The sequence below is a fragment of the Heptranchias perlo genome, chromosome 26 (assembly GCF_035084215.1).
Source record: "Heptranchias perlo isolate sHepPer1 chromosome 26, sHepPer1.hap1, whole genome shotgun sequence".
In the NCBI taxonomy this organism is placed as follows: Eukaryota; Metazoa; Chordata; class Chondrichthyes; order Hexanchiformes; family Hexanchidae; genus Heptranchias; species Heptranchias perlo.
In genome coordinates, this window is record NC_090350.1 from 43,372,363 (window position 1) to 43,397,674 (window position 25,312).

The window sequence follows — 25,312 nt, forward strand, 5'->3', positions numbered from 1 at the left end:
CCCAATACAACAGGATATTGGACAATAGGTCCTGTGGTGCTACTCATTCACATGAGCTCTCATACACGCCAAATAAGATATGTAAAGAGATCCCTGCTTTCAGAGAGCCTGAATTGATTATTAAGAGCTGTTTAAGTTAATTCAAACACTGCACTAGTGCTGCTTTTTCTCAGGATCCCACTCCTTTATCTGTCCTGGAGAAACCAGTGTCAGGAGTCGATTTTAAAAAAAATGTAACCTGAATTGGGTAAGATAGATCAAAGTGATACTAGAAGGAAAATGAACCCAAGACAAAGGGAGACAGCTAATGTAACCTTGTAGACTGAGGTTCGGAGGGATGAGGGTTCCCGATGTGAACCTCGGTCAGTCACCAAACGTCCGGTCTGTGGGCAGGAGCCAGTGCCCTGGTCTGAGGCTTGTGGGCAGGAGCCAGTGCCCTGGTCTGAGGCTTGTGGGCAGGAGCCAGTGCCCTGGTCTGAGGCTTGTGGGCAGGAGCCAGTGCCCTGGTCTGAGGCTTGTGGGCAGGAGCCAGTGCCCTGGTCTGAGGCTTGTGGGCAGGAGCCAGTGCCCTGGTCTGAGGCTTGTGGGCAGGAGCCAGTGCCCTGGTCTGAGGCTTGTGGGCAGGAGCCAGTGCAATGCTTTGAGAAGTTGTTGAACACTCTAACGCGAGGCTTGGTGCAGGCACAGAATGGGCTGGAGTTCTGAGAGTTGGTGCCAAACATCTCAATCACAAGCTCAGGGTGGGCAGCAAACACTTGCAGCCTCCTGCTCGGAGAGAAACATTCTAGCCATGCCCTTTCCTGGCTTTGCACCGTACCCTTCTTTTTATTAATGACTTCAAAGCTGTTGGTTCCAGCTGCCTCCTCACTGTGTTGATGCCCCTGTGACTGACTGACTCCCCCTGATTCTCCTCACTGTGTCGATGCCAGTGACTGACTCATGCCCCCTGATTTGCCTTGGTGTAGTACAATCTGAAACTGAGGTAGGAGAGAACTGTAAATGCCTTGGACTCCTGAGATCCTTGGAGAGCTGGTGCAGGACACTGAGAGAATTTCCTGTTTGCTGATGTCTTGTAACCATTGTTGGTGGTGCTGTTTTCACGCGTTTAATGACTGTTGTACCTTTTTCAGGTGCAATTACGGAACAGGCGGAAGAAAAAAGGTGAGTACAGGTCCTGCTGTCGCTGTCTGAAGCCTTTACTTCTCTGACCTTTATCCTATTGCATTCACTCCAGGGACAGGACCCATAGCCACAGCTGTCCCTGACCTTCCCAGCCTGTATCAAATTATGAGTAACATCAACGTCTGGATGAGTGCACTGCCCATTGTGGTATTGGGCTGCTGAGATGGCTGTAAGGTTGGAGCAGGTTGCAGAAATAGGGTGAAAGACCGTGGAGGGATTTGAGGATGAAGATTTTAATGTGTTGGTGGACAGGGAGCCACTGTAGGTCAGTGAGAATGGGAGTTGATGGGTGAGTGGGACTTAGTGCAGTGGAGGGTACAGACAGCTGAGTTTTGAACAAATTGTAGTTTGTGGAGGGATGGAGAAGTGGACTCTGGTGAAAGGGACAGCCGCCTGGATAAGGGTTTCAGCTGCAGTGGGGGTGAGTAGGGGCAGAGGTGAGTGCAGAGGTGTAAATAAATGGTCACGGTGATGGATAGGATGCAGGATATTAACTGGTTATTCATCTGATTGCTGTATGTGGAATGTTGCTGTGCAGAATTACTGCTGCATTTGACAACATAACAGCAATCACTGCTTTTCAAAGCCATTCATTGTGTGAAGCACTGTGTGAAAAGGTGCTACGTAAATCCAAGTCTGTTTCTTTCAAACCAGTGCTTTTGTCTTTTAAATAACAAGATATCTAGGAAATATCTGGGCAAATTATTGGAATCAATTCTGAGGGACAGGATAAACTGTCACTTAGAAAGGCATGGACTAATCAAGGACAGTCATCATGGATTTGTTAAGGGGAGGTCATGTCTGACTAACTTGGTTGAATTTTTCAAGGAGGTGACAAGAAGGATCGATGAGGGTAGCGCAATTGATGTAGTCTACATGGATTTTGGCAAGGCTTTTGACAAGGTCCCACATGGCAGATTGGTCAAAGAAGTAAAGGCCCATGGGATCCAAGGAAATGTGGCAAATTGGATCCAAAACTGGCTCAGTGGCAGGAAGCAAAGGGTAATGGTCGACGGGTGTTTTTGCTGTTTCCGGTGGGGTGCCGCAGGGCTTGGTACTAGGTCCTTTGCTTTTTGTGGTGTACATTAACGATTTGGACTTAAACGTAGGGGGCGTGATTAAGAAATTTGCGGATGACACAAAGATAGGCCGTTTGGTTGATAGTGAGGAGGAAAGCTGTAGGCTGCAGGAAGATATCAATGGACTGGTCAGATGGGCAGAAAAGTGGCAAATGGAGTTTAATCTGGAGAAGTGAGGTAATGCATTTGGGGAGAGCAAACAAGGCAAGGGAATACACAATAAATGGGAGGATACTGAGAGGTATAGAGGAAGTGAGTTACCTTGGAACGCATATCCACAGATCCCTGAAGGTAGCAGGACAGGTAGATAAGGTGGTTAAGAAGACATATGGATTGCTTTCTTTTATTAGCCGAGGCATAGAATATAAAAGCAGGGATGTTATGCTGGAACTGTATAAAACACTGGTTAGGCTACAGAATGAGTACTGCACACAGTTCTGGTCACCACATTACAGGAAGGATGTAATTGCACTAGAGAGAGTGCAGAGGAGATCTACAAGGATGTTGCCAAAACTGGAGAATTTTAGCTATGATGACAGATTGGATAGGCTGGGGTTGTTTTCTTTGGAACAGAGGAGGCTGAGGGGTGATTTGATTGAGGTGTACAAAATTATGAGGGGCCTAGACAGAGTGGATAGGAAGGACCTATTTCCCTTAGCGGAGAGGTCAATAACCAGGGGGCATAGATTTAAAGTGATTGGTAGAAGGATTAGAGCGGAAATGAGGAAAAAAATTTTCACCCAAAGGGTGGTGGGGGTCTGGATTTCACTGCCTGAGATGGTGGCAGAAACCCTCAACTCATTTAAAAAAAATACCTGGATGTGCACCTGAAGAGTCGTGACCTGCAGGGCTATGGACCAAATGCGGGAAAGTGGGATTAGGCTGGGTGGCTTGTTTCTCAGCCGACGCGGACACGATGGGCCGAATGGCCTCCTTCTGTGCCATAAATTTTCTATGATTCTATGAAACACTGCTCCTGTGGCTATGAGGATCTAGGTGGTACAGATTGTGCTGGGAACTGAGGAAAATTTAGGAAAAGTCAGTTTGCCTAACAGGCTGGTCCCATTGGGCTAATCTCCTCCCGGGGATACGAACATACAAACAATGATGGATATGGAAAAGACCCTCTGGTCCATCCAGCTTGTCCCACACAACTGTGATACCTTGTGTATCACAATATATACATTCACCACCCTACCCAAAACCATGTGATCTTCTGGGAGAGGCAAAAAAAAGATAAAAAACCCAGGCCCATTTGGGGGGGAAAAATATGGAAAATTCCTCTCAAACCCCTTTGGCAATCAAAACTAGTCCAGGAGATCACTCTGGCCCTGGTAATTCTTTGCAGTAGCTACCTTTTGTAAGAAGTGATCTCCACCCCAGCCAGAAATAGGTCCAGCTCTGATCCAGATGTGCTTTTTTTTCCCCCTCTGACAGGGGTAGCGACTGCCCTGAGCCGTAGACGCATATCGTGTAGGGACCTCGGTTTGGGAGAGTGTTATGGCTGGCTCTGGAAGAAGAAAGAACATTCTAGATTCATGTCACAGAAATGGAAGCGTTGCTGGTTTGTGCTGAAGGGGTCCAGCCTGTACTGGTACAACAGTGAGAACGTGAGTGTGCAAGGACATGTAGCTGGTGGGGGAAGGCGGGAATCCTTGCAGACCTCATCTAGAAACATAGAAACATCTGTCTTGTGCTTGAACTGAAGGAGAGATTAGAATATTAAATTACACAGGCAACAAGGACACCCGCCCTAAGCCAGAGGGGGTCCTCTTTCAATATGCAGATTGGTCTCCGATGATGTCATCGGGACCTAATCTCCGATTTTAACCTGAGGCCTGAGCGGGTGAGTAGTGATGGTTTGTGCACCAGGCCAAACCTGCGGGGAACAGCAGCCAGAGCCAGAAAAGGCCCAGTGAGGTAAGTTTTTTTAATTACTCCTCTGGGCCGCAGAAGGAAACTTTGGGCCTCCCCTGCCCCAAGCTACCCCCACCCCCCACTTCCCACATAGCAATTCCCTTCCTGGAACACTTAACTTGTACCGGGGACCATTCCTGCCAGTCTCCAGCAGTGGTCTCCTGCTGCCTGATTGCCTTTTTGGTTGGCAAGCAGCATGCTAATGAAGCCCTGCCGTTAAAATCGGCCAAGCCCACCTGCTGCCACTCCCAGTGGGGTGTGTGACTTGCTTTACTGCGTTCCTGCCCAAGAGTTACAATCGAGCCAGAATCGGCCCCTTTAACCTCCAGTCCTACATACTACAGGCCTGACCTGCACGCTGCTATCCGTTTACAAGGTGCATCTTTCTGTAGGGGTGGACCTGATCTGGCTCCATTCAGAATGTCTCTTCGTCTAATTGGGCTTGTCACTAAACCCAGATGACTGCAGGGTCCCTCTGAGTCTGTATGTTCAAAGCTACAGCAACTGGGACTGTGAACAAGACTGTATCCAGGCTGTGAGAGGCTCTGGATGAAGCTGTGTCCACATTGTGGTCAAGGCATCGCCTCTCGAACATCTGTTCGGGAGGGAGCGATTCTGGGGTAAAATGAAAAGAGTCAACAAATGCTAGTTAGTGAATGTGAAAAATGAATAACTTGACAATTGTAGATAGAGCTGATCATTTTTCCCTTCTCCCTTGTGAGCCTTGGTTGAGTGTGACCGGTGATGGCTCCCAGTGTCACCATGGCCAACAGGAAGTGTGGGAGTGGCCCAGGGCAGCTGATCCTCCCAGACTCCACTCAGCATCTCCCTCAAGGCACAACTAGGGTCGTGAGGTCACTGTGGACACTCTCGTACCCTGGCACTGTTTGAGGTCCGGTGCATGGTGCCTCACACTCTGCACCGTCTTACAGTCACCTACCAACTGTAAGACACCAAGACAGTTGCACCGTTGCCAGCTGAGTTTCCTGATATCTCCTGACTGGAGTGTTTGTTTTGCCGTCCTGGTTTCTTCCCCCTTTATTCGCTGACATCTGAGACTGGAACTGTCCAGGTCATGGGGGTTACATTCAATTCGCTGGTATGGGGGGGAAGGGTGATTTTTTTTTTGGCTGGAATGGGAGGGTGTGTCTTGGCTGGAACAGCGGTGGTGGGGGGGGAAAATGTTTGGTTGGTTTGGGGGACAGTCTTTGTTCTGGCAGCATGAGGGTGTAAAGTTTAGTTGATGTGTGTTAAAAAGATCAGGAGGAAAGGGCTGCTGTCTGAACTGTAGGACTGAAAAGAAACGGGCCGAAACAGGCCTCTGAGTGAATTACTGCCTGTGTGAATCTCTCACTGTCACTGAATAACTTGCTGTTTGTCGTTCTCGATAGGACGAGAAAGCCGAGGGGTTAATCAAATTGTTTTCGTACTCTGTGGAGGCAGCTGGAGAGCACAAGAGAAAATTGTAAGTGTCTGAGATGCTCCCTCCCTCCCCCTTCGTTTGAGTACGTCATCACAAGTGAGCTGTGGGAGGGGCTGTCCAGTGGATGAGAGGACAATGATCGGAGGGATAATGCTCCCCCAGCACTAGTGCCAGTTCAGAGTAGCTCTGGTAGCAGGCTGCCTGACCATTGTCTTGGTGTCTTACAGTTGGTAGGTGACTTGGGAGAGCCGGAAAAGGGCAACAAAATGACTTTGGGGTGGGGAAGAGGGGTGGGAACTCTCCCCAGCAAACATTTCTGAAAGCAGAGCAACAAGAGGGAACAACACAAATTGGCTGCTGAGTAGCCATGGCATCAACTATCAGCAATGAAACGGTCCATCCCAGATGATGAGTGAGACGTGTGAAGGCCTGGTGCTGAGGGCTCTTCCTGCTCCTTCTGCTTTGGCTGACATCAATTGAATGATCATTTAGGGTGGATTTTGCACAAAATCCGGACACCACCTCTCCATTGGCAGAAAGACGCAGGAATTCAGGGATGTTTGGATTGGCCTGAATCTGCTAAGATTCCAGAATTTGGATGGATTTTGGTTCCTGCCTGATTTCCCAGATGCTCCACACTGAGAACCATAGAAACCATTTCTTGAACTGATAGATCAGTGAGCTCCCAGTGTGGTACTAAACCGTAAAGAGTACCAAGGTTCCAGACTTGATACCTGGTCTGTGCTGTGCTTCGATCAGATCACCCCTTAACCTTCGAAACTCCAGAGAATACAACCCCAATTTGTGTAATCTCTCCTCGTAACTTAACCCTTGAAGTCCGGGTATCATTCTAGTAAACCTACGCTGCACTCCCTCCAAGGCCAATATGTCCTTCCGAAGGTGCGGTGCCCAGAACTGCTCACAGTACTCCAGGTGCGGTCTAACCAGGGTTTTGTATAGCTGCAGCATAACTTCTGCCCCCTTGTACTCTAGATATAAAGGCCAGCATTCCATTTGCCTTCTTGATTATTTTCTGCACCTGTTCATGACACTTCAATGATCTATGTACCTGAATCCCTAAGTCCCTTTGGACATCCACTGTTTTTAACTTTTTACCATTTAGAAAGTACTCTGTTCTATCCTTTTTTGATCCAAAGTGGATGACCTCACATTTGTCTACATTGAATTCCATTTGCCACAGTTTTGCCCATTCACCTAATCTATCAATATCGCTTTGTAATTTTATGTTTTTATCTACACTGCTTACAATGCCACCAATCTTTGTGTCATCGGCAAACTTAGATATGAGACTTTCTATGCCTTCATCTAAGTCGTTAATAAATATTGTGCATAATTGAGGCCCCAAGACAGATCCCTGCGGGACTCCACTAGTCACATCCTGCCAATGTGAGTACCTGCCCATTATCCCTACTCTCTGTCGCCTTTCGCTCAGCCAACTTCCTAACCAAGTCCGTACTTTTCACTCGATTCCATGGGCTTCTATCTTAGCTAACAGTCTCTTATGTGGGACCTTATCAAATGCCTTCTGGAAGTCCATATAAATAACATCCATTGACATTCCCCTGTCCACTACTTTAGTCACCTCTTCAAAAAAATTCAATCAGGTTTGTCAGGCACGACCTACTTTTCACAAATCCATGCTGGCTCTCTCTGATTAACTGAAAATTCTTGGTGTTCAGTCACCCTATCCTTAATTATAGACTCCAGCATTTTCTCCACAACCGTTCATGATTTTGAACACCTCTCTGAATTCTCCCCTTAACCTTCTCTGCTTTAAGGAGAACAACCCCAACTTCTCCAGTCTCTCCACATAACTGAAGTCCCTCCTCCCCAGTACCATTCAAGTAAGTCTCCTCTGCACCCTCTCCAAAGCCATTGGTTGAGGACAGGAGTGGGCTCGATGTTTTTTTTTATTATTCGTTCATGGGATGTGGGCATCGCTGGCAAGGCCAGCATTTATTGCCCATCTCTAATTGCCCTTGAGAAGGTGGTGGGGAGCTGCTGCCTTGAACCGCTGCAGTCTGTTTGGTGAAGTTTCTCCCAGAGTGCTGTTAGGTAGGGAGTTCCAGGATTTTGACCCAGCGACGATGAAGGAATGGCGATATATTTCCAAGTCGGGATGGTGTGTGACTTGGAGGGGAACGTGCGGGTGGTGGTGTTCCCATGCACCTGCTGCCCTTGTCCCTCTAGGTGGTAGAGGTCGCAGGTTTGGGAGGTGCTGTCGAAGAAGCCTTGGAGAGTTGCTGCAGTGCATCCTGTGGATGGTACACACTGGTGCACCGGTGAAGGGAGTGAATGTTTAGGGTGGTGGATAGGGTGCCAATCAAGCGGGCTGCTTTGTCCTGGATGGTGTCAAGCTTGTTGAGCGTTGTTGGAGCTGCACTCATCCATGCAAGTGGAGAGTATTCCATCACACTCCTGACTTGTGCCTCGTAGATGGTGGAAAGGCTTTGGGGAGTCAGGAGGTGAGTCACTCGCCACAGAATACCCAGCCTCTGTGATTGCGCTCCAAGTATAAAAAGCCTTTCTGTTTAGACTCGTACAAAGAAAGGCCACTTGGATGAGACACAAGAGGGCGTCTGGCACCTGTGGAACATGTACTGTTGAGGAGACTGGGGGGTGGGAAGGAATGATCGTGTGTTTTAGCCTCTAGTCATGATGTCTTCCCCTCACTCTCTTCAGTGTGTTCCAGCTTTGTCACCGGAAGTTCAAATCCTTCGTCTTTTCGGCAGACAATGTGGATGAAATGAGGAAGTAAGTAGTTGCTTGAATGTAGGTCTTACCACAAACTGTACATGGAATATTTTCTCAAGGCGCTGAAACAGCTGCAGTGATATTGCTGCAAACTCCTTATATAACATTTAAAAAACTACATTGAACAGAATGTTTAAGTAACAGCTGTTCTCAGGTTCCCTCTTCTGGAAAATGATATAAAGCAGCCTGGGGTTTTTGCCCCTTGATGTGAGGTTGTGTGACGTGATTTGCCCCTTGATATGAACCTGCCCTTGCACATGTTGCTTGTGTTCTCTCCTCTTTCTGTTAGGCTCTCCTCTGCTCTGATTGACATCCAGTCAGTCTCAGAAACTCAATGAGAATTAGTCAGCTGGTCTCAACAGCACAATAGGTAACCCGGTTCAGCAGCAGTTTGAGTCACTTTGCAGCAAGCTGTTGAGTCCCTTTTTCTAATACTCTTTCCCCCTTTGCCCTTCCCAGTTGGTACAGCTAAACAACCCCAAAGGAGGCCCAAATAGCCAGCCAGATGGCACCACTGGTGCTGGCTTCTCTCTGCTCTGTATCCTGGGAGACAATCCCTCCTGTCAATGCTACCGCACCGTATTTTGGGGATGGCCCATTCCTCGCTGCCTTCTGTTGCTCAGTGCAGTCCGCGGTGTCTCTGGTTCTGACTCTCCTCTTGTTCTTTAGGTGGATTAACAGCCTTATCAGTGCTATCCAAAAATACAGAACCGAGAAAGTCTCAGAAAACAAAGAGGAAGGTAAGGTCAGGGCGGAACAATTTCTAGCGAGCTCCTGCCCCAACTCTGAATAAACAGAATTGCAGTGTGTGAGGCACTGAATGCATGCTGCAAGAACCAGGGCCAGGCCCCTAACTGACACACTCCGATACAGCTCCATCATCTGAGAAGCAAGTACCCACTGGAAAAAGAAACCTAATTGAACTTATAATTGATTACATGCTGGGGTTCACTGCTGTGTATGTGCTGTAAACGAGTAACGAGGAACCAGTTCAATTACAAACATTCAAATTGTAATTTAACAGATTGCCAACTTATAAATAGTGGCGTTGTTAGTCTGTCCTGAAATGCAGTATGAGCTGTGGATAACGGCACTGCCCTGTTTGGTACTGTCACGTAGAGCAGAAGGACCCTGATTCCATCTCCAGTCTGTGCTAAGTTAGCTAATCTGAAAGGGGCAGCACTTGGGGTGATGCAATTAGCCTCAGTGCTCCTGTGTTAGGGATGGGGAGAAATGGCCAGTGATCCCTGCTGGAAAGTCCATGTGTGGATGTCAGGAGGAGAGGGTTGTGCTTGGCTGTAGACTGCCTATGGATTGTACCCAGCAAGAATCGGCACCTTCAGCATAGAGGGAAATTGGGTTGGGAAGGAAAGAATACTGAAAGAACTTGCATTTATGTAGTACCGCTGAACATTCCAAAGTGTTTTACAACAATGGATTACTTTTGAAGTGAAGTCACTGTTACATAGGAGCCAATTTTCACACAAGGTCCCATAAACAGATAATCTGCTTTTTGGTGGTGTTGGTTGACGGGAAGAATGTTGACAAGGATACAAACAGTGCCATGGGATCTTTAATATTCACCTGAGAAAGCACACTCAGTTTAATGTCTCATCTGAAAGATGGCACCTCCAACAGTGCAGCATCCCTCAGTACTGCACTGGGAGTGTCAGATTAGATTATGCGCTCAAGTCTCTTGAGAGTGGCTTGAACCCACAACCCCCTTATCCAGAGGCACGAATGCTACCACTGAGCCAAGCTGAAACTGGAGAGCTCATTTTCTAGACATGCTTAATCCTACAGCATTCCCATTCCTCCTCAAAATCAGAACATTATCTTTTCATTTAATTTACATGATACAAATTCCTTTTTGGACTGTTTTCTTCCCCTTCTCTCCTGAAGATACTGACTCTCGCTGGGATACAGGTTCCACGGGCATTGGGCACTCTCCAGTACCTCACCCAAGTGGCATTCTACAAACGTGAGCCAAAAAGTGAGTGTTAGGAGCCTACTGGACTGGGGAAGGCATCACAGCCAAGCCCAATTCTGTCCTTGCCTGACGTACAGCTCAACCACTTCCTGACTGGGATCAGCTAACTCGGCTCCTACCGGGTCAAACCTGGGCCTTCCTGGTCTGTCTGGTCGCCTCATTGAATAAACTCACTGAGCCATCAAGGTGGGTTGGAAATTTTTGGTCAGATCTCACTTTTATTTTAGGTAGGGTTGGATCAGAGTTAATATTCTCATTAAAGTGGGGAGTGGCATGAAAATGTATATTCTTTGCTGCAATGCATATTCTTGCCACTGGAGGGGGTGTAATACCATCAATGTTGAGCATGCTTCTAATTGATATGGTTATAATGCTGTTCTGTTCTGTTTGACTTTGCTTCTGTTAAAACCGAATACTGTCCCGCTGCAGACTGCTGGAGTGAGACAGAGAATGAAGAATGTGACGATTCCCCAGATATGCCTTGTGCTCCCCGATCTAAATCCTACCTCGTAAGTACTGTCAGAGTTGGAATGAAAAGTGAACAGGCAAAAAAAAAAAAAATCACCTTTCACTTTCTAGTCAATAGGCTTTTAGCAAAAACTGAGAGGAGAGGGTCAGGACTTGTAGCAGCTGATGCAGTAACCTGGCACTGAGTGTAAGGGGTGCTGGAGAGGAGAGCTGGTGTGGAGGCACTGAGTTGCAGGCTAGGCGCTGCCCCCAGGGAACACCTGGTGTGAGTGTACAATCCAATGTAATCCATTCTCTGCCATATGAAATCCAGCTTCGTACTGGTCTGGCTCATCACTACATGTTTTTTCCCCCTCTTTTCCCCCTCCCCCCAGTTTCCCCCTCCTCTCATGAAGGGGGGCTTATTCCTTTCTGGGGTCCTGTTCTGCAGATGCCAATTGCTCTTCAAGTCCTCACCTGTGTAATCAATCATCACATGTGAGCCTAGACTGTGAGTGTTGATGGAATATTCAACTGAGGGAGGCATCACAGCTGAGCCTAATATCCTGCCCTTGCCTGATGCTTGCACAAGGGGACGTTCCAGCAGAAGTCACTGGATACCAGTCAGGAACAGGAATAGGGACTCTGGCTGACACCTCCTCCCCCACCCTGCCAAAGGATTTGTGGATAATTATTGGAGGATGTTGTGGAAAGGAGGGTTCAGTACAGAGTTCCTTCAGGGCTGCGTGATTCCTTAACTTCATTCCTGTTAGTGGATCAGTATGGTGATTGTGGTAATTAACTCTGGGTTATCAGGAGGTGCGTGTGCACTAATACTGCTACAATTGTAAGTGTGCACATAACTGTGCAAACAGCATGGAGTTCACTGGCCAGGGATTGGGGGAAGCACCATGACAGGCCCTTGGGTGAGCCTTGCACTGCGGCTGTAATGCACTAATACACTGCGCCCCCAAGGCTCTAATTAAAGGGCCTTTGAATGCTTTAAATGTACAGTGAGGTCTCCAGTGGCATTGCTTGGGGATAGTTTGGGGTCTGGAACACGGATGTGATGAATAGCTGCTTTTTAAGGCCATTGCTCTTGAGGCGAAGGGACGGTGGGAGAAAGTACGTACGGAAGGAAAAAAGGAATTGATTGATGGGAAATGAAAAATGCCTGATTCATCAGCAACAACGTCCCTAAAGGCGTGCTTAGCCAGAACAGTGGCTAATCGGAGATCTGATTGTCTAATGTGAACCTTGCACCCGTTTGTTTGCAGCAGGCACAGAGGGGCAGTGATTTTTCACCCATTGAACGATTCAGACATTCATCAGTTAGCTATGGACAAGTTGGACAATGTGGTGACACCAGCAGCCTCAGTGGGCAGTCCAGCCCCAGCAAGGAGTCAAAGCTGATTACAGGTAGGAGCAATCGGACAAACCCTCAAACAGCTGCTGAAAATAGAGTCCGTCCCTCAGGAAAATCTCACCTTTTCGTGACAATCTCCGGAAGGAGTTTACCAACACTCCCCCCGTACCCCAGGGCCGGCGCCGCTTCCCCCCGTACCCCGGGGCCGGCGCCGCTCCCCCCCGTACCCCAGGTCCTCTAGTTTTCACTCAAAAATATCCTGCACGATACATTGAGGTTTAATTTCCTCTGGTCAACTGATCAACATGTTGGTATAAAATTTCTTTTTGCATTAGTTTAATGCGGTCGTTAATTATTTAAAATAAATGGTTATTGATTGCATCAAAATAAAGCACAGGAGTTTTACGCGAATATGCTAGCCAATTGTTATGAACCAGTTTAAAGCCCCAAAGTTTTAACTGGCCAAATATACCCCTTCCCTGTGCATGACTGCTGGGGTACAGGAGGTTACAGTGACTGTCTTCTAAACAGAGCTCACTGATGTTTCTGTCCGTCTCTTTCAGAACCCGCTCAGAGTTCTAATGATGAGCTGGAGACGTTAATAAAGGTCTTGCAGCAGGGAGGCGTGTCACTGATCGGCAAGGAGCAACCCTTTCGAAAAGATTATCATCAGTCATTCATCAGACGAAACAAGAACCCAGTCATCAACGAGAAGGCCCACAGTCTGCGAGCACTGCAGAGCACACTGAAGGCATGTGGTTAGATCATTACCATTGTGGGATACATCGCATTGTGTGATTTTGAACAGTTTGTTGTTGTAGTCACTAACCTTTGTTATTTGAACATTTTTAGGCCAAGCTGGTAGATTTGCAATCCATTAACAAGATCCTGGATGATCCCAATTTAACAGCGGAGAAGTTCCGAATTTGGAAAGAGGAAAACCAGGAGCTGCTTGCAGACATCAAGAAGGTTCGGCAGCTTGCGAACGAAGGATGGGAAGAGAAAGCCGAGCTTCAGTCAGCTCCTGAACCAGGAACGTCATTTCTGACAGAAATGGGACTGGGAGCTACAGAGAATCCTCTACCTTGGTTTGATATGGGGCAGATATCAACAGAAAGCTCAGCCTCCATGTTAGATGTAGAACTGGAGAGCAGAAAAGGAGTCAGGTCTAACAGTGCATCTGTGCAATTGGGAATTGGAGAACATGACTGCGGACAGGGGACGAATTCCCAACAGGACTCAGGCGCAGACAGGACATAGTGCTGACCCGAATCATCCAGCAGTTCAAGATCAGGGCCATAGCAGCTCTGAAGACAGATCAGCGCAATGAGAAAAGAGCCATTGAATGAAGCCCAAAGTCAAAGTCGGAACTGGGCACTGTTTATTCAAAAGACATTGTCGCTAGTGAACAAATTTGCCGATCTCCCAGAACTCTTTCCATGACGTAGAGTTTCAGTGCCTTACATTTACAAGAAATATAACCATTTTTAAAAAATAATTCTTTGTAGAGAGTTCTAAAGCCAACAAAATTAATCAAACTGGAGAGTAAGGAAAGAGCAGCAGTATCTTTGAGTTGTGTCATTATGTAGAATTTCTATAAAGAATACAAGCATTTTACATGTTTACATTGGTTTAATATGATACCAGATATCTGTATGTTAACAAGATCAATCTGTTAACCCTGGAATGTAATCCAAAAAGTATACAAGTACAAAAAGATTCATTACCGTGGAGATTTGACAGACATTTTTTTCCCTTTTTACGATGTGGATTAATCAGTGTGTGTGTGCTCTATGGTAGTGCCCTGAACAGGAGACTAGAAACACACACTAGCCTCAGGTGTACACTTAGTTACGGAGTGAGAGATGTGACTGTTCGACTGCAGTGGAACTATGTAGTCTCCTCTGAACTTTTCTCTCTTGTACCTTTTACTCCATCGTACACACTCTCTGCACTGAATCAAGACTCATAGCACCATCTCCTACCCAAACTCATTCTTTCCCAGGACCTCACAGTTGTGGAACGCTTCATCTACCTCAGCCTTCCCTTTCTCCTACAATCTACAGGCTTATAAAACCCAACCATCGTGTCACTTACTTGATCTCCTCTCCTACTGTCTTCACCCGGGATGGTGTCATGCACGGTGGGCTTTGGCCATCACCTGGATTTCTCAATAACCTGATCAGTATTTACCTGGTGTGGGTGATCCAGTTGGGTGCAGTGGCAGTTAAATTGTGCTCGTGCAGCTTGCCAGTGTAGTAACCCTGAATCAGGTGACTGTTGTGTTCACAGGTTTCAACACGTGCTGATATTTTCAGTCAAGTGGCATCCAACTGACTTTTGTACATCTCTGCTGCTGAAGAATCTACCAAAAAACATGGGAGATGGCTGGGGACTGCAAACTCTTCTTGTTTGCCAGTCTTCCCTGAACACATTAATCTTGTTAATGTAATGCTGCTGCTGGTTGCAAACAGTCAGCTGAGAAAAGTAAGCGGATTAGATATTCCCAATCCTGTTGCAAGCCCACAATGATTTGGCTTTAGGAAAATTACTTTGGGTTTCACAATTGGTGTTTGATGATCTGAAATGTGTGAGTGCGTGTGTGGAGGAGGCAGTGACTGTCCCTCGCAGGTAAGCAACTTTTCATGTCCCTGTGTAACCAAGTTTTCCCCTTTGCCTGTGTCCTTTTTCCTACAGGTTTTCTTCAGGTTTTCCAAGCACAATGTTTTCTTCTCTTTACCACCAGGCTACACTTGCACAGGCAGCAGTCATCTTCTGATACCTCACTAAAGTGGGTCAATGTTCACGTTTGTGTCTTGTCAGAGAGTGATAGTAGGCTATCCGACTGTGGAGAATATCATCTCCAAGCTTGGGAACCACATGCGTGCACTTCCAGTATAGACTGCTGAATCGTGATTGGAGGCAGGAACCCTGGCTGATTTTCTTCTCTCAACCCAGTGGTGCTGAGGTCAACTGTAGCATCCCTAATACTACAGCAGCTGAGACCAGCTAGCCGCGCAGGACAGGGATAGAACCTGGATCCTTTCCGAGCTGCATCACTCAGAGATGGGAGACCTACCTCCAAGCTGTGTGAAAGACTGCATCTTCATAGTGTCATAGTAGGTACAGCACAGGAGGAGGCCAATTGGCCCATCGTGCCTGTGCCGGTTCTTTGAAAGAGCTATCCAATTAGTCCCACTCCCCTGCTCTTTCCCCGTAGCTCTGTAAATTTTTTTCCCTTCAATTATTTATCCAGTTCCCTTTTGAAAGTTCTTATTGAATCTGCTTCCACCATTCTTTCAGGCAGTGCATTCCAGATCATTACAATTCGCTGCGTAAAAAAATGTTTCCTTGTGTCGCCTCAGGCTCTTTAGCCAATCACCATAAATCTGTATCCTTTGGTTACTGACCCTTCTGCTACTGGAAACAATTTCTCCTCATTTGCTCTGTCAAAACCGTTCATGATTTTGAACACCTCTATTAAATCTCCCCTTAGCCTTCTCTGTTCTAAGGAGAATAACCTCAGCTTCTCCAGTCTCTCCACATAAAGGAAGTCCCTCATCCCTGACACCATTCTAGTAAATCTCTTCTGCACCCACTCTAAGGCCTTGACATCCTTCCTAAAGTGTGGTGCCCAAAATTGAACACACTATTCCAGCTGAGGCCTAACCAGTGTTTATAAAGTCTAGCATAACTTCCTTGCTTTTGTACTCTGCCTCTATTAATGAAGCTTAGAATCCCATATGCTTTTTTAATAGCCCTCTCAATTTGTCCTGTCACCTTCAAAGATTTGTGTATATACACCCTCAGGTCTCTCGTTCCTGCACTCCCTTTAAAATTGTATCATTTAGTTTATATTGCCTCTCCTCATTCTTCCTACCAAAATGCATCACTTCATACTTCTCTGTGTTAAATTTCATCTCCCATGTGTCTGCCCATTTCACTAGTCTGTCTCTGTCCTCTTGAAGTCTTTTACTAGCCTCCACATTGTTTACTGCATTTATGAATTTCGTGTCATCTGCAAACTTTGAAATTATACCCTCTTTTCTCCTTTTTTCAACCTTGGTGATATCTGCATCTTGGTTTCTCAGTTTTAAAAAAAAATGTGGCTCGTTTAATCCCAATAAATGTAACAGTGAATCATAAAAGAAATAGAAATGTTTATTTCGAGTATAAAAAGGGATTATTTCCAACAAACATTAGTAATAACTGCTATATATAGCGCTACTCAGATAACCACTTGGAGCATTACAAGGGAGGCAGTGGACACAGAGCAGGAAATGAAGGAGTTCAGGGTGAGATAGACTGAAGGCACTGTCCAATATGTAGCTTTTAGGAAACACTTAAAGACACAAAGTGAGGGGCAGCAAGCTAACGTAGATTTGGTAGAAAAATCAAGAGACTGAAAGAATAGAGTAGAGGGGACAGTAGTCCTGGAGCAGAGGGGGGTGCATGGGACATGTATCTGGAAAAGATTCAGGTAGGGTGGAACGATACTCTGCAGGGATTTGAAAACAAGGACTGACTTGATTCTCTCGGGCAATTTGGCGAGGATGGAGCGGGAGTGTGAGAGAGAGTATACAGGTCACAGAGTTTTGGGTTAGCTGGATTTGGTGAAGAGGTGGTATGTAAGCTGGTGAGGAGAGTACTTGCGAAATCAATCCTAGTGGTGTTAAGGCATGGATTAAGGTTTCAGGTGATGTGGGGGTAGTTGGGGTGTAAGTAAGCAATGTGCAGGAGGTAGAAGGTGGTCTTGGTGATGGACAGGAGGTGGAATAAAAAGCTCAGGGCAGGGTTAGGGTTCTGCACCACTGGATTCCACCCAAGGAGGCAACCAGGATGACCGATGGCGACAAAGGATGTGGGGGATGAAGAGAGCTTCGGTTTTGTTGACGTGAACCTCTGTGCAGTATTTCTAAAAGATGCTGGGGAGATTCAATCAGCTCTGTGACTCCCACAGTTATCAGAAAATATTAACCCTTGCAGCAGTCTGCCTCAATTCAGTAGGAGGGATTGATTCGAACCTTCAAATTCTCATGAAGCTTTATGCTGAAAATATTCTGTTATAGTGACATTCCCTTTTAATTCTCCAACTTTTTATTCTCTCTTCTTACATTTCTCATCCATAAGAGAACAGCACAGACTGATGTCCAGGTTTGTGGGCAGCAGTGCTAGCCTCTCGCTGCTTCACATGAGCCTGGACTGTGAGTGTTGGTGGGCTATCAATGGTTGGGAGACGGAGCATAGCCAGGCTTGATCCTCATCTGGTACATGTGAAGTTTCAGCAGGGATGCTGGGCTTCTCCTCTCCAGATCAAATTAATTTAAGTGTTATAGCAGCATTCCATTCAACAAAGTCAATTAAAACTCAGTTTCTCTGCAAAATTGTAATTATACCACAATATCCATTCTAATCTGTTACTGAAAATAAAGTACTTGTTCTTTCATTCAAACAAATTTGCTTTAAAGTGACCATTATACCTGCATGAAAAAGGATTCAGAGGTTACTGGGGGCTAGCGACTGGCTGACTCCTTACTTGAGCAGCGACAGATACACTGCACAGGGTATAACGGTCATGGTACCCACAGCTTGAGAGATCGAAACCTAACATGGCAAATTGTGAAATTGACCTCAATAAATCTAGCAATCTGTGGGCTAGCACCCAAACAAGTTCAGGAAAAGGATCTTGCCATCGCTAGCCTACATGTCCATACTATGGGTTGACTCTGAAGTGGCCCAGCAAGCCATCTTTTCAGCACAATTAGGTATGGACAATAAATGCAGCCTCACTAGCATCACTCATATCCCGAACAAGTTTTTAAAAAACTTCTCACTTATGTGGATGATTTGATAACACTAAATGGTTAATATTGGAAAATACAATTTAAAATTATGGAGTGTTTATTTTACATTATTTTAATAAACCCAAATATTGCAACCTCGTGTTTGTTTCTAGTTCTCTGAAGGTTAAAGGGGCTAAGCCTTCTGTTTTGGTAGATTGAGCACTGAAGTGTGTAACACAGTAGATATATAGCTGCACACATTCCATTCACATACATCACATTCAATAGTTTGATTCACATGGCCGGTGTCCTGCCTCATTCTGATCCAGGTGTGCTGTAATCCTTGAGGGGAACATGTATCCTTCCCTCTGAAAGCGGCTGCCCAAGTTACATCTTTCAGCAATCTTGCCTTTTTTTTTTAAATGTAAGAGGTGCCTGATAGCTCATCATCCCGGCCCCTTGTGGATGAGCAAACGGCTTGGCCTGTTGAAAAAGAACACCACCCTTACCAAATAGGGGAGGCAGGGGATATCCATGGCTCAGTGGTAGCACTCTCTTCTTGGAGTCAGGAACATAGGAACAGGAGTAGGCCATTCAGCCCCTCAAGCCTGTTTCGCCATTCAATGAGATCATGGCTGATCTGTATCCTAACTCCATCCACCCTCCTTGGTTCTATAATCCCTTAATACCGTTGGCTAGCAAAAATAATCTATTTCAGATTTAAAATTATTAATTGAGCTAACGTCGGCTGCTTTTTGTGGGAGAGTTCTACACTTATACCACCGTTCACGTGAAGAAGTGTTTCCTAACTTCTCTCCTGAATGGTGTGGCTCCGATTTTAAGGCTATGTCCCCTTGTCCTAGATTCCCCCACCAGTGGGAAGTTTTTCTCTATCTACCCTATCAATTCCTTCAAAATTCTAAAAACCACAATCAAGCCACCCCTTAACCTTCTATATTCTAGGGAATACAAGCCCAGTTTATGTGATCTCGCCTCATAATCTAACCCTTGGAGCTCTGGTAACATTCTGGTGAATCTGCATTTGCACTCCTTCTAAGCCAATATATCCTTTCCAAGGTGCGGTGCTCAGAGCTGTACACAGCACTCCAGATGTGATCTAACCAGGGATTTGTGTAGCTGTAGCAAAACTTCCCTTTATATTCTAGTCATCTAGTTATAAAGGCTAACATTCCATTAGCCTTTTTGATTACTTTTTGTACCTGACTACTATATTTTACTGATCTGTGTACATGGACCCCTAAATCTCTTTGGACCTCCACAATTTAAAAAATACTTGGATCAATCCTTTTTTGGTTTAAAATGGATGACCTCACACATACTTGTGTTGAAATCCATTTGCCACAGTTTTGCCCACTTACTTAATCTAACGATGTCTCTTTGTAATTTTATGCTCCTTGTCTACACTACTTACTATGCCACCAATCTTGTGTCATCGGCAAACTTGGATATATGGCTCTCTATTGTGTTATCAGTCATTAATAAATATAGTGAATAGTTGAGGCCCCAGCACAGACACTTGTGGGATACCACTAGTCACTTTCTTCCAATTTGAGCACATACCCAATATCCCTACTCTGTTTTCTACCTCCTAACCAGATCAATAATTTGCCTTTGATTCCATGAGTTTTAATTTTAGCTAACATAAGAACATAAGAAATTGGAGCAGGAGTAGGCCAATCGGCCCCTCGAGCCTGCTCCGCCATTCAATAAGATCATGGCTGATCTGATCCCAACCACAAATCTAAAGAACACAAGAAGTCGGAGCAGGACCCGGCCACATAGCCCCTGGGCCCTCTCCGCCACCCACAGGGCATTGACCGATCCGAACTCAGCTTCATGTCCAATTTCCTGCCCGCTCCCCATAACCCCTAATTCCCTTTACTTCTAGGAAACTGTCTATTTCTGTTTTAAATTTATCTAATGATGTAGCTTCCACAGCTTCCTGGGGCAGCAAATTCCACAGACCTACCACCCTCTGAGTGAAGAAGTTTCTCCTCATCTCAGTTTTGAAAGAGCAGCCCTTTATTCTAAGATTATGCCCCCTAGTTCTAGTTTCACCCATCTTTGGGAACATCCTTACTGCATCCACCCGTCTCTTATGTAGAACCTTATCAAATGTCTTCTGGAAGTCCACATAATCTACAGCCACAGACATTCCCCTATCTATTACTTCAGATACTTCCTCAAAAAATTCAATTAGGTTTGTTAAACATGACCTACCCTCTACAAATCCATGTTGGCTTTCTAATCAGCTTAAATTTCTCTAAGTGCTCAGTCACATTCACTCCCTTCACCACCGGCACACTGTGGCTGCAGTGTGCACCATCCACAGGATGCACTGCAGCAACTCGCCAAGGCTTCTTCGACAGCACCTCCCAAACCCGCGACCTCTACCACCTAGAAGGACAAGGGCAGCAGGCACATGGGAACAACACCACCTGCACGTTCCCCTCCAAGTCACACACCATCCCGACTTGGAAATATATCGGCCGTTCCTTCATCGTCACTGGGTCAAAATCATGGAACTCCCTCCCTAACAGCACTGTGGGAGAACCGTCACCACACAGACTGCAGCGGTTCAAGAAGGCGGCTCACCACCACCTTCTCAAGGGCAATTAGGGATGGGCAATAAATGCTAGTCTTGCCAGTGACACCCACATCCCGAGATTGAATTCAAATAAAACACGTCTTGGAAGGTATCTTCCCCTTTAATTGTAAAGGTTATTTACAACCAACACAGAGAGGATTCTGTTTTAAAATCTGATTTGTGTGAAATTTCTTCTCACCCGTTACATTTCTGTGATTTTAACTGGAATAATAATCAGCTTTCTATGTTCTATATAAAACTGCGGTTGTGCCAGCCGCAGTGAGTACCGGACCGGTGCAGAAACGGTAATTGTACTCACTCAGTCCAGTGTTTGAAGAGTTGCTGCTGGAATAAGACGGCCCTCCAGCTGAACAATATTCTCAATACATTCACACTCGTGAGGACTGAAGTGCATGAAATGTAGTGAAGTGACATTAAGCAACTGATGAGCACGGTCCCCGGGCGCTGCCTCTCCCCTCCTCCCGCTCAACCGTCTCCAACGGTTTTGTTTTCAAATCTCCCGCCAAAACCACAAACTGCCGCCCAAGAAAGCGCGCCCACGCGCACGCGCACTGGAGCAGCCCGCCTTGCGCAGCCTCGGTGAGATTGGAGCACGCGGCCTTTGACGTCACAGGCGGGCTGTGTGACTTCACAGGGGGCGTGGAATGTTCGCGCGGGCGGGCGGCGGGCCGGCGGGCGGAGTGAGCGGCGCACCAGCAAGGGCAAGGCCGGGGCCGGGCTAGGGCCGAGGCCACAGAAAGCCAGCCGCCAACACAATGAATCTACCCGGGCTGGAAGACCTTAGGAAATACTCTGCCGTCGTGAGTCTGACACCTTCTGTTCCTGTTTCTTTGAATGGCAGTCCAGGGTCCCATGGCTCGGGGTTTCTCTGGTGGTTGGTGTTGACGTTGTGAAGCAGGCCCTTCCTGTGTGTAGTGTGTGAGTGTTGGGTTAAACCCAGCCTCACACCCCAGGGCCCACCCCCAGAAATCGGATGGCCATTTAACTCCAGCCTATCCAATCAGTCACAACCAAAAATGCATTGGTCACATTAGAACATAAGAAATAGAAGCAGGAGGAGGCCATCCAGCCCCTCGAGCCTGCTCCGCCATTCAATAAAACTATGGCTGATCTTCAACCTCAACTCCACTTTCCTGCCAGAATACCCATATCCCTTGATTCCCTGTTTTTATTGGCTGTTGATTCAGAGGTTTTTATAAAAATGATGATTGAATATCCAAAAGTTTTGTTGATCCTTGCTCCATGGCTGTTTTCAATGTGCCTTTGGGATTTGTCCCCGGAGCACTGGTTGAAGCACCAGTGCATTCAATTGTTGGGTGTGTGTCCCTTTCACCCAATAAGATGTAGAAGGGGACACACTCTGCTTTGAAAATGTTTGATTTTCCTCCAGATTCCCGATGGGATGATCAGTTTTAGTGTATCAGCTATTTTCAGTGAAGTGAAAAGGTACAACACTCAGTCAGATTGCTCTAATTTTAAATAGTGCATTTGAATATTAGATTGCTAGAAATTGTTCTCACTTTATGCACCATGACATTGAAACAAACACAGATATTATGGTGATAGAGCAACTTAAACATTAGGAATTACTTTATTATTGTAATATTAGCCCTTGTAGAAATTAAAAACTATAACACAATTTTAAATAAAATAAATAAATATGTTATTGTCTCTTTTCCCACTAATCTTGCACCTTCCTAGGGTGGCCACTATTTGTTGAACATAAGCATTGGAGAGGGGACAGAATAGAGCCAGGGCAAGGGATGGGATCATGGCTTGGATTCGATGTTTGCTTTCTTGAATTAATCAGAAATCTTAATAACTAAACCTTAACATGATTTTTTTCACTTTCTTTTCACCATATCCCGAGAAGTAAGCGGGAAAATATCGATATTGCATTTTACCTAGATATTCTCTCAAGTTCAGCATCATTGGCCACTCAGACTCAGTGGGTAGGACTCTTACCTCTGGGTCAGAGGTTGTGGGTTCAAATCTCGTTCCAGAGACTTGAGCACATAATCCAGGCTGACACTCCAATGCAGTACTGAGGGAGCGCTGCACTGTCGGAGGTGCCGTCTTTCGGATGAGATGTTAAAATGAGGCCCCGTCTGCCCTCTCAGGTGGAAGTAAAACATTGCAAGACACTATTCAAAGAAGAGCTGGGGAGTTCTCCCCGGTGTCCTGGCCAACATTTATCGCTCACCCAACATCACTAAAACAGATTATCTGGTCATTAATCTCATTGCTGTTTGTAGGACCTTGCTGTGTGCAAATTGGCTGCCGTGTTTCCCTACATTACAACAGTGACTACACTTCAAAAGTACATAATTGGCTGTAAAGCACTTTGGGACATCCTGAGGTCGTGAAAGTCGCTATATAAATGCAAAGTTTCTTCTTTCCTCTTGCAGAAAATAGCAAGATTGATATTAACCTTATATGACCTGTTTTTACCTTCATGCTGTTTCCAATAACAAGATACAAAATAGGAACTTGAATTTAGATAGTGCCTCTAACGTAGGAAAACGTCCCAAGACGCTTCACAGATGCGTAATTAAGACAAAATCCAGCGCCGAACCAAAGAAGGAGATAATAGGTGGGTGGCTAAGGGCTAGGTCAAAGAGCTGGGTTTTAAGCAGGGTCTTAAAGGAGCAGAGGGAGGTGGAGGGGTATAGAGAGGGAATTCCAAAGCATGGGAATGAAGATGCAGCTCGTCAGATACTACATGAGTCCCATCCCCCCCATAGAATACACAGACAGCACAGGTCATATTAATACCTTACTGAAGAGCTTTGAGTAAGAAGGGTACGCTTCTCCACAACCTGTCAACCTGCGACCATGTTCATCTGCCTGCACTGCTGTCTCTGTGGCGACGAAGCTTCCAGCGCACTGAACATTTATGGCACTGGCTGATTTCAGGCAGCAACGGGTGATCTTTGTAATATCAGTCAGGCTACAGTGCGGGAACGCATTCGTCAGGCCACTGATGCGCTTACAGGAGAGTTGGCAAATTCATCATTTTTGGCATCACAGCGAGGCAGCAGAGAGATAGAGCCATTCAGTTTTACAAGGTTGCAGGCTTCCCCAAGGTCCAGGGTATAATCGATGGGACCCACATTGCTCCCACAGAAAACCCCCTCAATTACCTCAACGGGAAGGGCTTCCACTCCCTCAATGTAGATTGTGTGTGATAACATGAAGGGGATCCTACATGTCAACATGTGATATACTGGAAGTTGTCACAATGCTTTCATCCTTCAAAATGCAGCCCTCCTGACCTCTTTGTGGAAGAAAAGCATGTGAACAGATGGCTTCTGGGAAGCAAAACCTATCCTCTGCTCCCATGGATAATGACCTTAGTAAGAGCGGTTGAACAGCAGCAGAGGAACACTACAATGAGGCACATGCCTCTACTAGATTGGTCATCGAGAGGATCATCAGGCTATTAAAGGCACACCTTCGCTGTCTGGACAGATCAGGTGTTGCTCTGCAGTGTGCTTCAGATTGTGCACACAAATAATTGTAGCCTGCTATATTCAAAAACATTCACATTCAAAAACATTAAGGAGGCCTTGGCTCCTTTGGAACCGGAACTAAACGGAGGAGACCGTCATGATAACCTACACTCAGAGGACTCCTGAGTAACTCCTGCTGCAAGGGGCATAAGAGCACAACTCATCATGGAGATTGAGGAGATATGGGGAAGTCTAGCAGTTGAGGAGTGTGCACCAAGTGGAATGTGAGAGCTGAAGTAAGAGATGTGGGGCTATCAGCCTGTTAAAATGGAGGAAGAAGATTTAGGGTTGTGCATGTGAGTAACTGCTGGAAGGGGAGCTGGTAGCCGTAGTGCAAGATGCTGAATTAGAGCACCCTTAACCAGAGGGCAATCTGAAGGGTTAGTTAAGTGTTCCTCTTAGAGGGTTAAAAGTGTGCTGGTGTGGGCAAGGAAGAAATGGGAGATTGTCCGGTGCATTATCTTACCTCCCCTGATGAGATCATTAAACTTCTTGTGGCACTGGTCGGCAGTCCTGGGGGTGAGAGTGTCAGTGCCATCTCCCTCCAGATGGCACAAGTTACATTCCTGACAGACTTGCTGACACAGACATCCAGGAGTCTGTGCCTTCTTAGTTCAGTTTCCACGAGGAGGGCTTAGAGGTCCAAGTGAGAGAAATTCTAAGTCCTTCTGTACCTGGACGCCATGCCCTGCTACCTTGAGGGTCCTGCTGTAGAAATCCTTGAAAAAACTCCTCAAATGATCAATGAGACATGCAGTGAAGTTATTGGAGAGCCAAGCATTGCCCCTTCCTTCCCTGCTTGTCCCCCCATTCTGCTGCTGAAGTGTATAGGCAGAACTATCTTTTTATAGGCTGCACTCCAATTTCAGTGCACTCTCACAGCTTACACATGGATTTGCACTAATCACTATTCCAATGGGTATGCAAATGAGCTGACCCAGGAAATCCTTGTGCAAATACCTCTCCTTACCACTGGCAAATCTATCCATTGACGTAACAGCAGTGCAACTCACCGTGTGACAATTCACCTCCTTGGTGAGCAAACACTGACTTGCTGGTTGTTTGACTGCACTCTGCCATGGTAGTAAGAGGAAATGTCATTGATGCAGTAGTTATTTAACCTTCAGACACGTACCTCTTCATTTTATCTTCAAGGCCACAATTTAGAATGGCTAGGTTAAGCACTACTACCTCCTTTTATCTGATCAG

General features: G+C 46.1%; 2 protein-coding genes across 2 annotated transcripts in view; both read left to right on the forward strand.

Annotated features, from left to right (window-relative positions):
• The window catches only part of LOC137342749 (connector enhancer of kinase suppressor of ras 1-like), an 86,899-nt gene extending 72,989 nt beyond the window's left edge, over nt 1-13,910 (forward strand). The window contains exons 13-21 of the mRNA XM_068006922.1: nt 1,131-1,161; nt 3,699-3,871; nt 5,570-5,643; nt 8,305-8,376; nt 9,046-9,116; nt 10,796-10,875; nt 12,091-12,232; nt 12,743-12,930; nt 13,032-13,910. Of these exons, the coding sequence (XP_067863023.1) occupies nt 1,131-1,161; nt 3,699-3,871; nt 5,570-5,643; nt 8,305-8,376; nt 9,046-9,116; nt 10,796-10,875; nt 12,091-12,232; nt 12,743-12,930; nt 13,032-13,439 (1,239 nt within the window). The 3' untranslated portion in view covers nt 13,440-13,910. The remainder of the gene's footprint in view (nt 1-1,130; nt 1,162-3,698; nt 3,872-5,569; nt 5,644-8,304; nt 8,377-9,045; nt 9,117-10,795; nt 10,876-12,090; nt 12,233-12,742; nt 12,931-13,031) is intronic.
• Nucleotides 13,911-17,025: 3,115 nt separating this feature from the next.
• The window catches only part of LOC137342778 (cation channel sperm-associated protein 4-like), a 55,386-nt gene continuing 47,099 nt past the window's right edge, over nt 17,026-25,312 (forward strand). The window contains exon 1 of the mRNA XM_068006956.1: nt 17,026-17,088. Coding sequence (XP_067863057.1) covers nt 17,026-17,088 — 63 coding nt within the window. The remainder of the gene's footprint in view (nt 17,089-25,312) is intronic.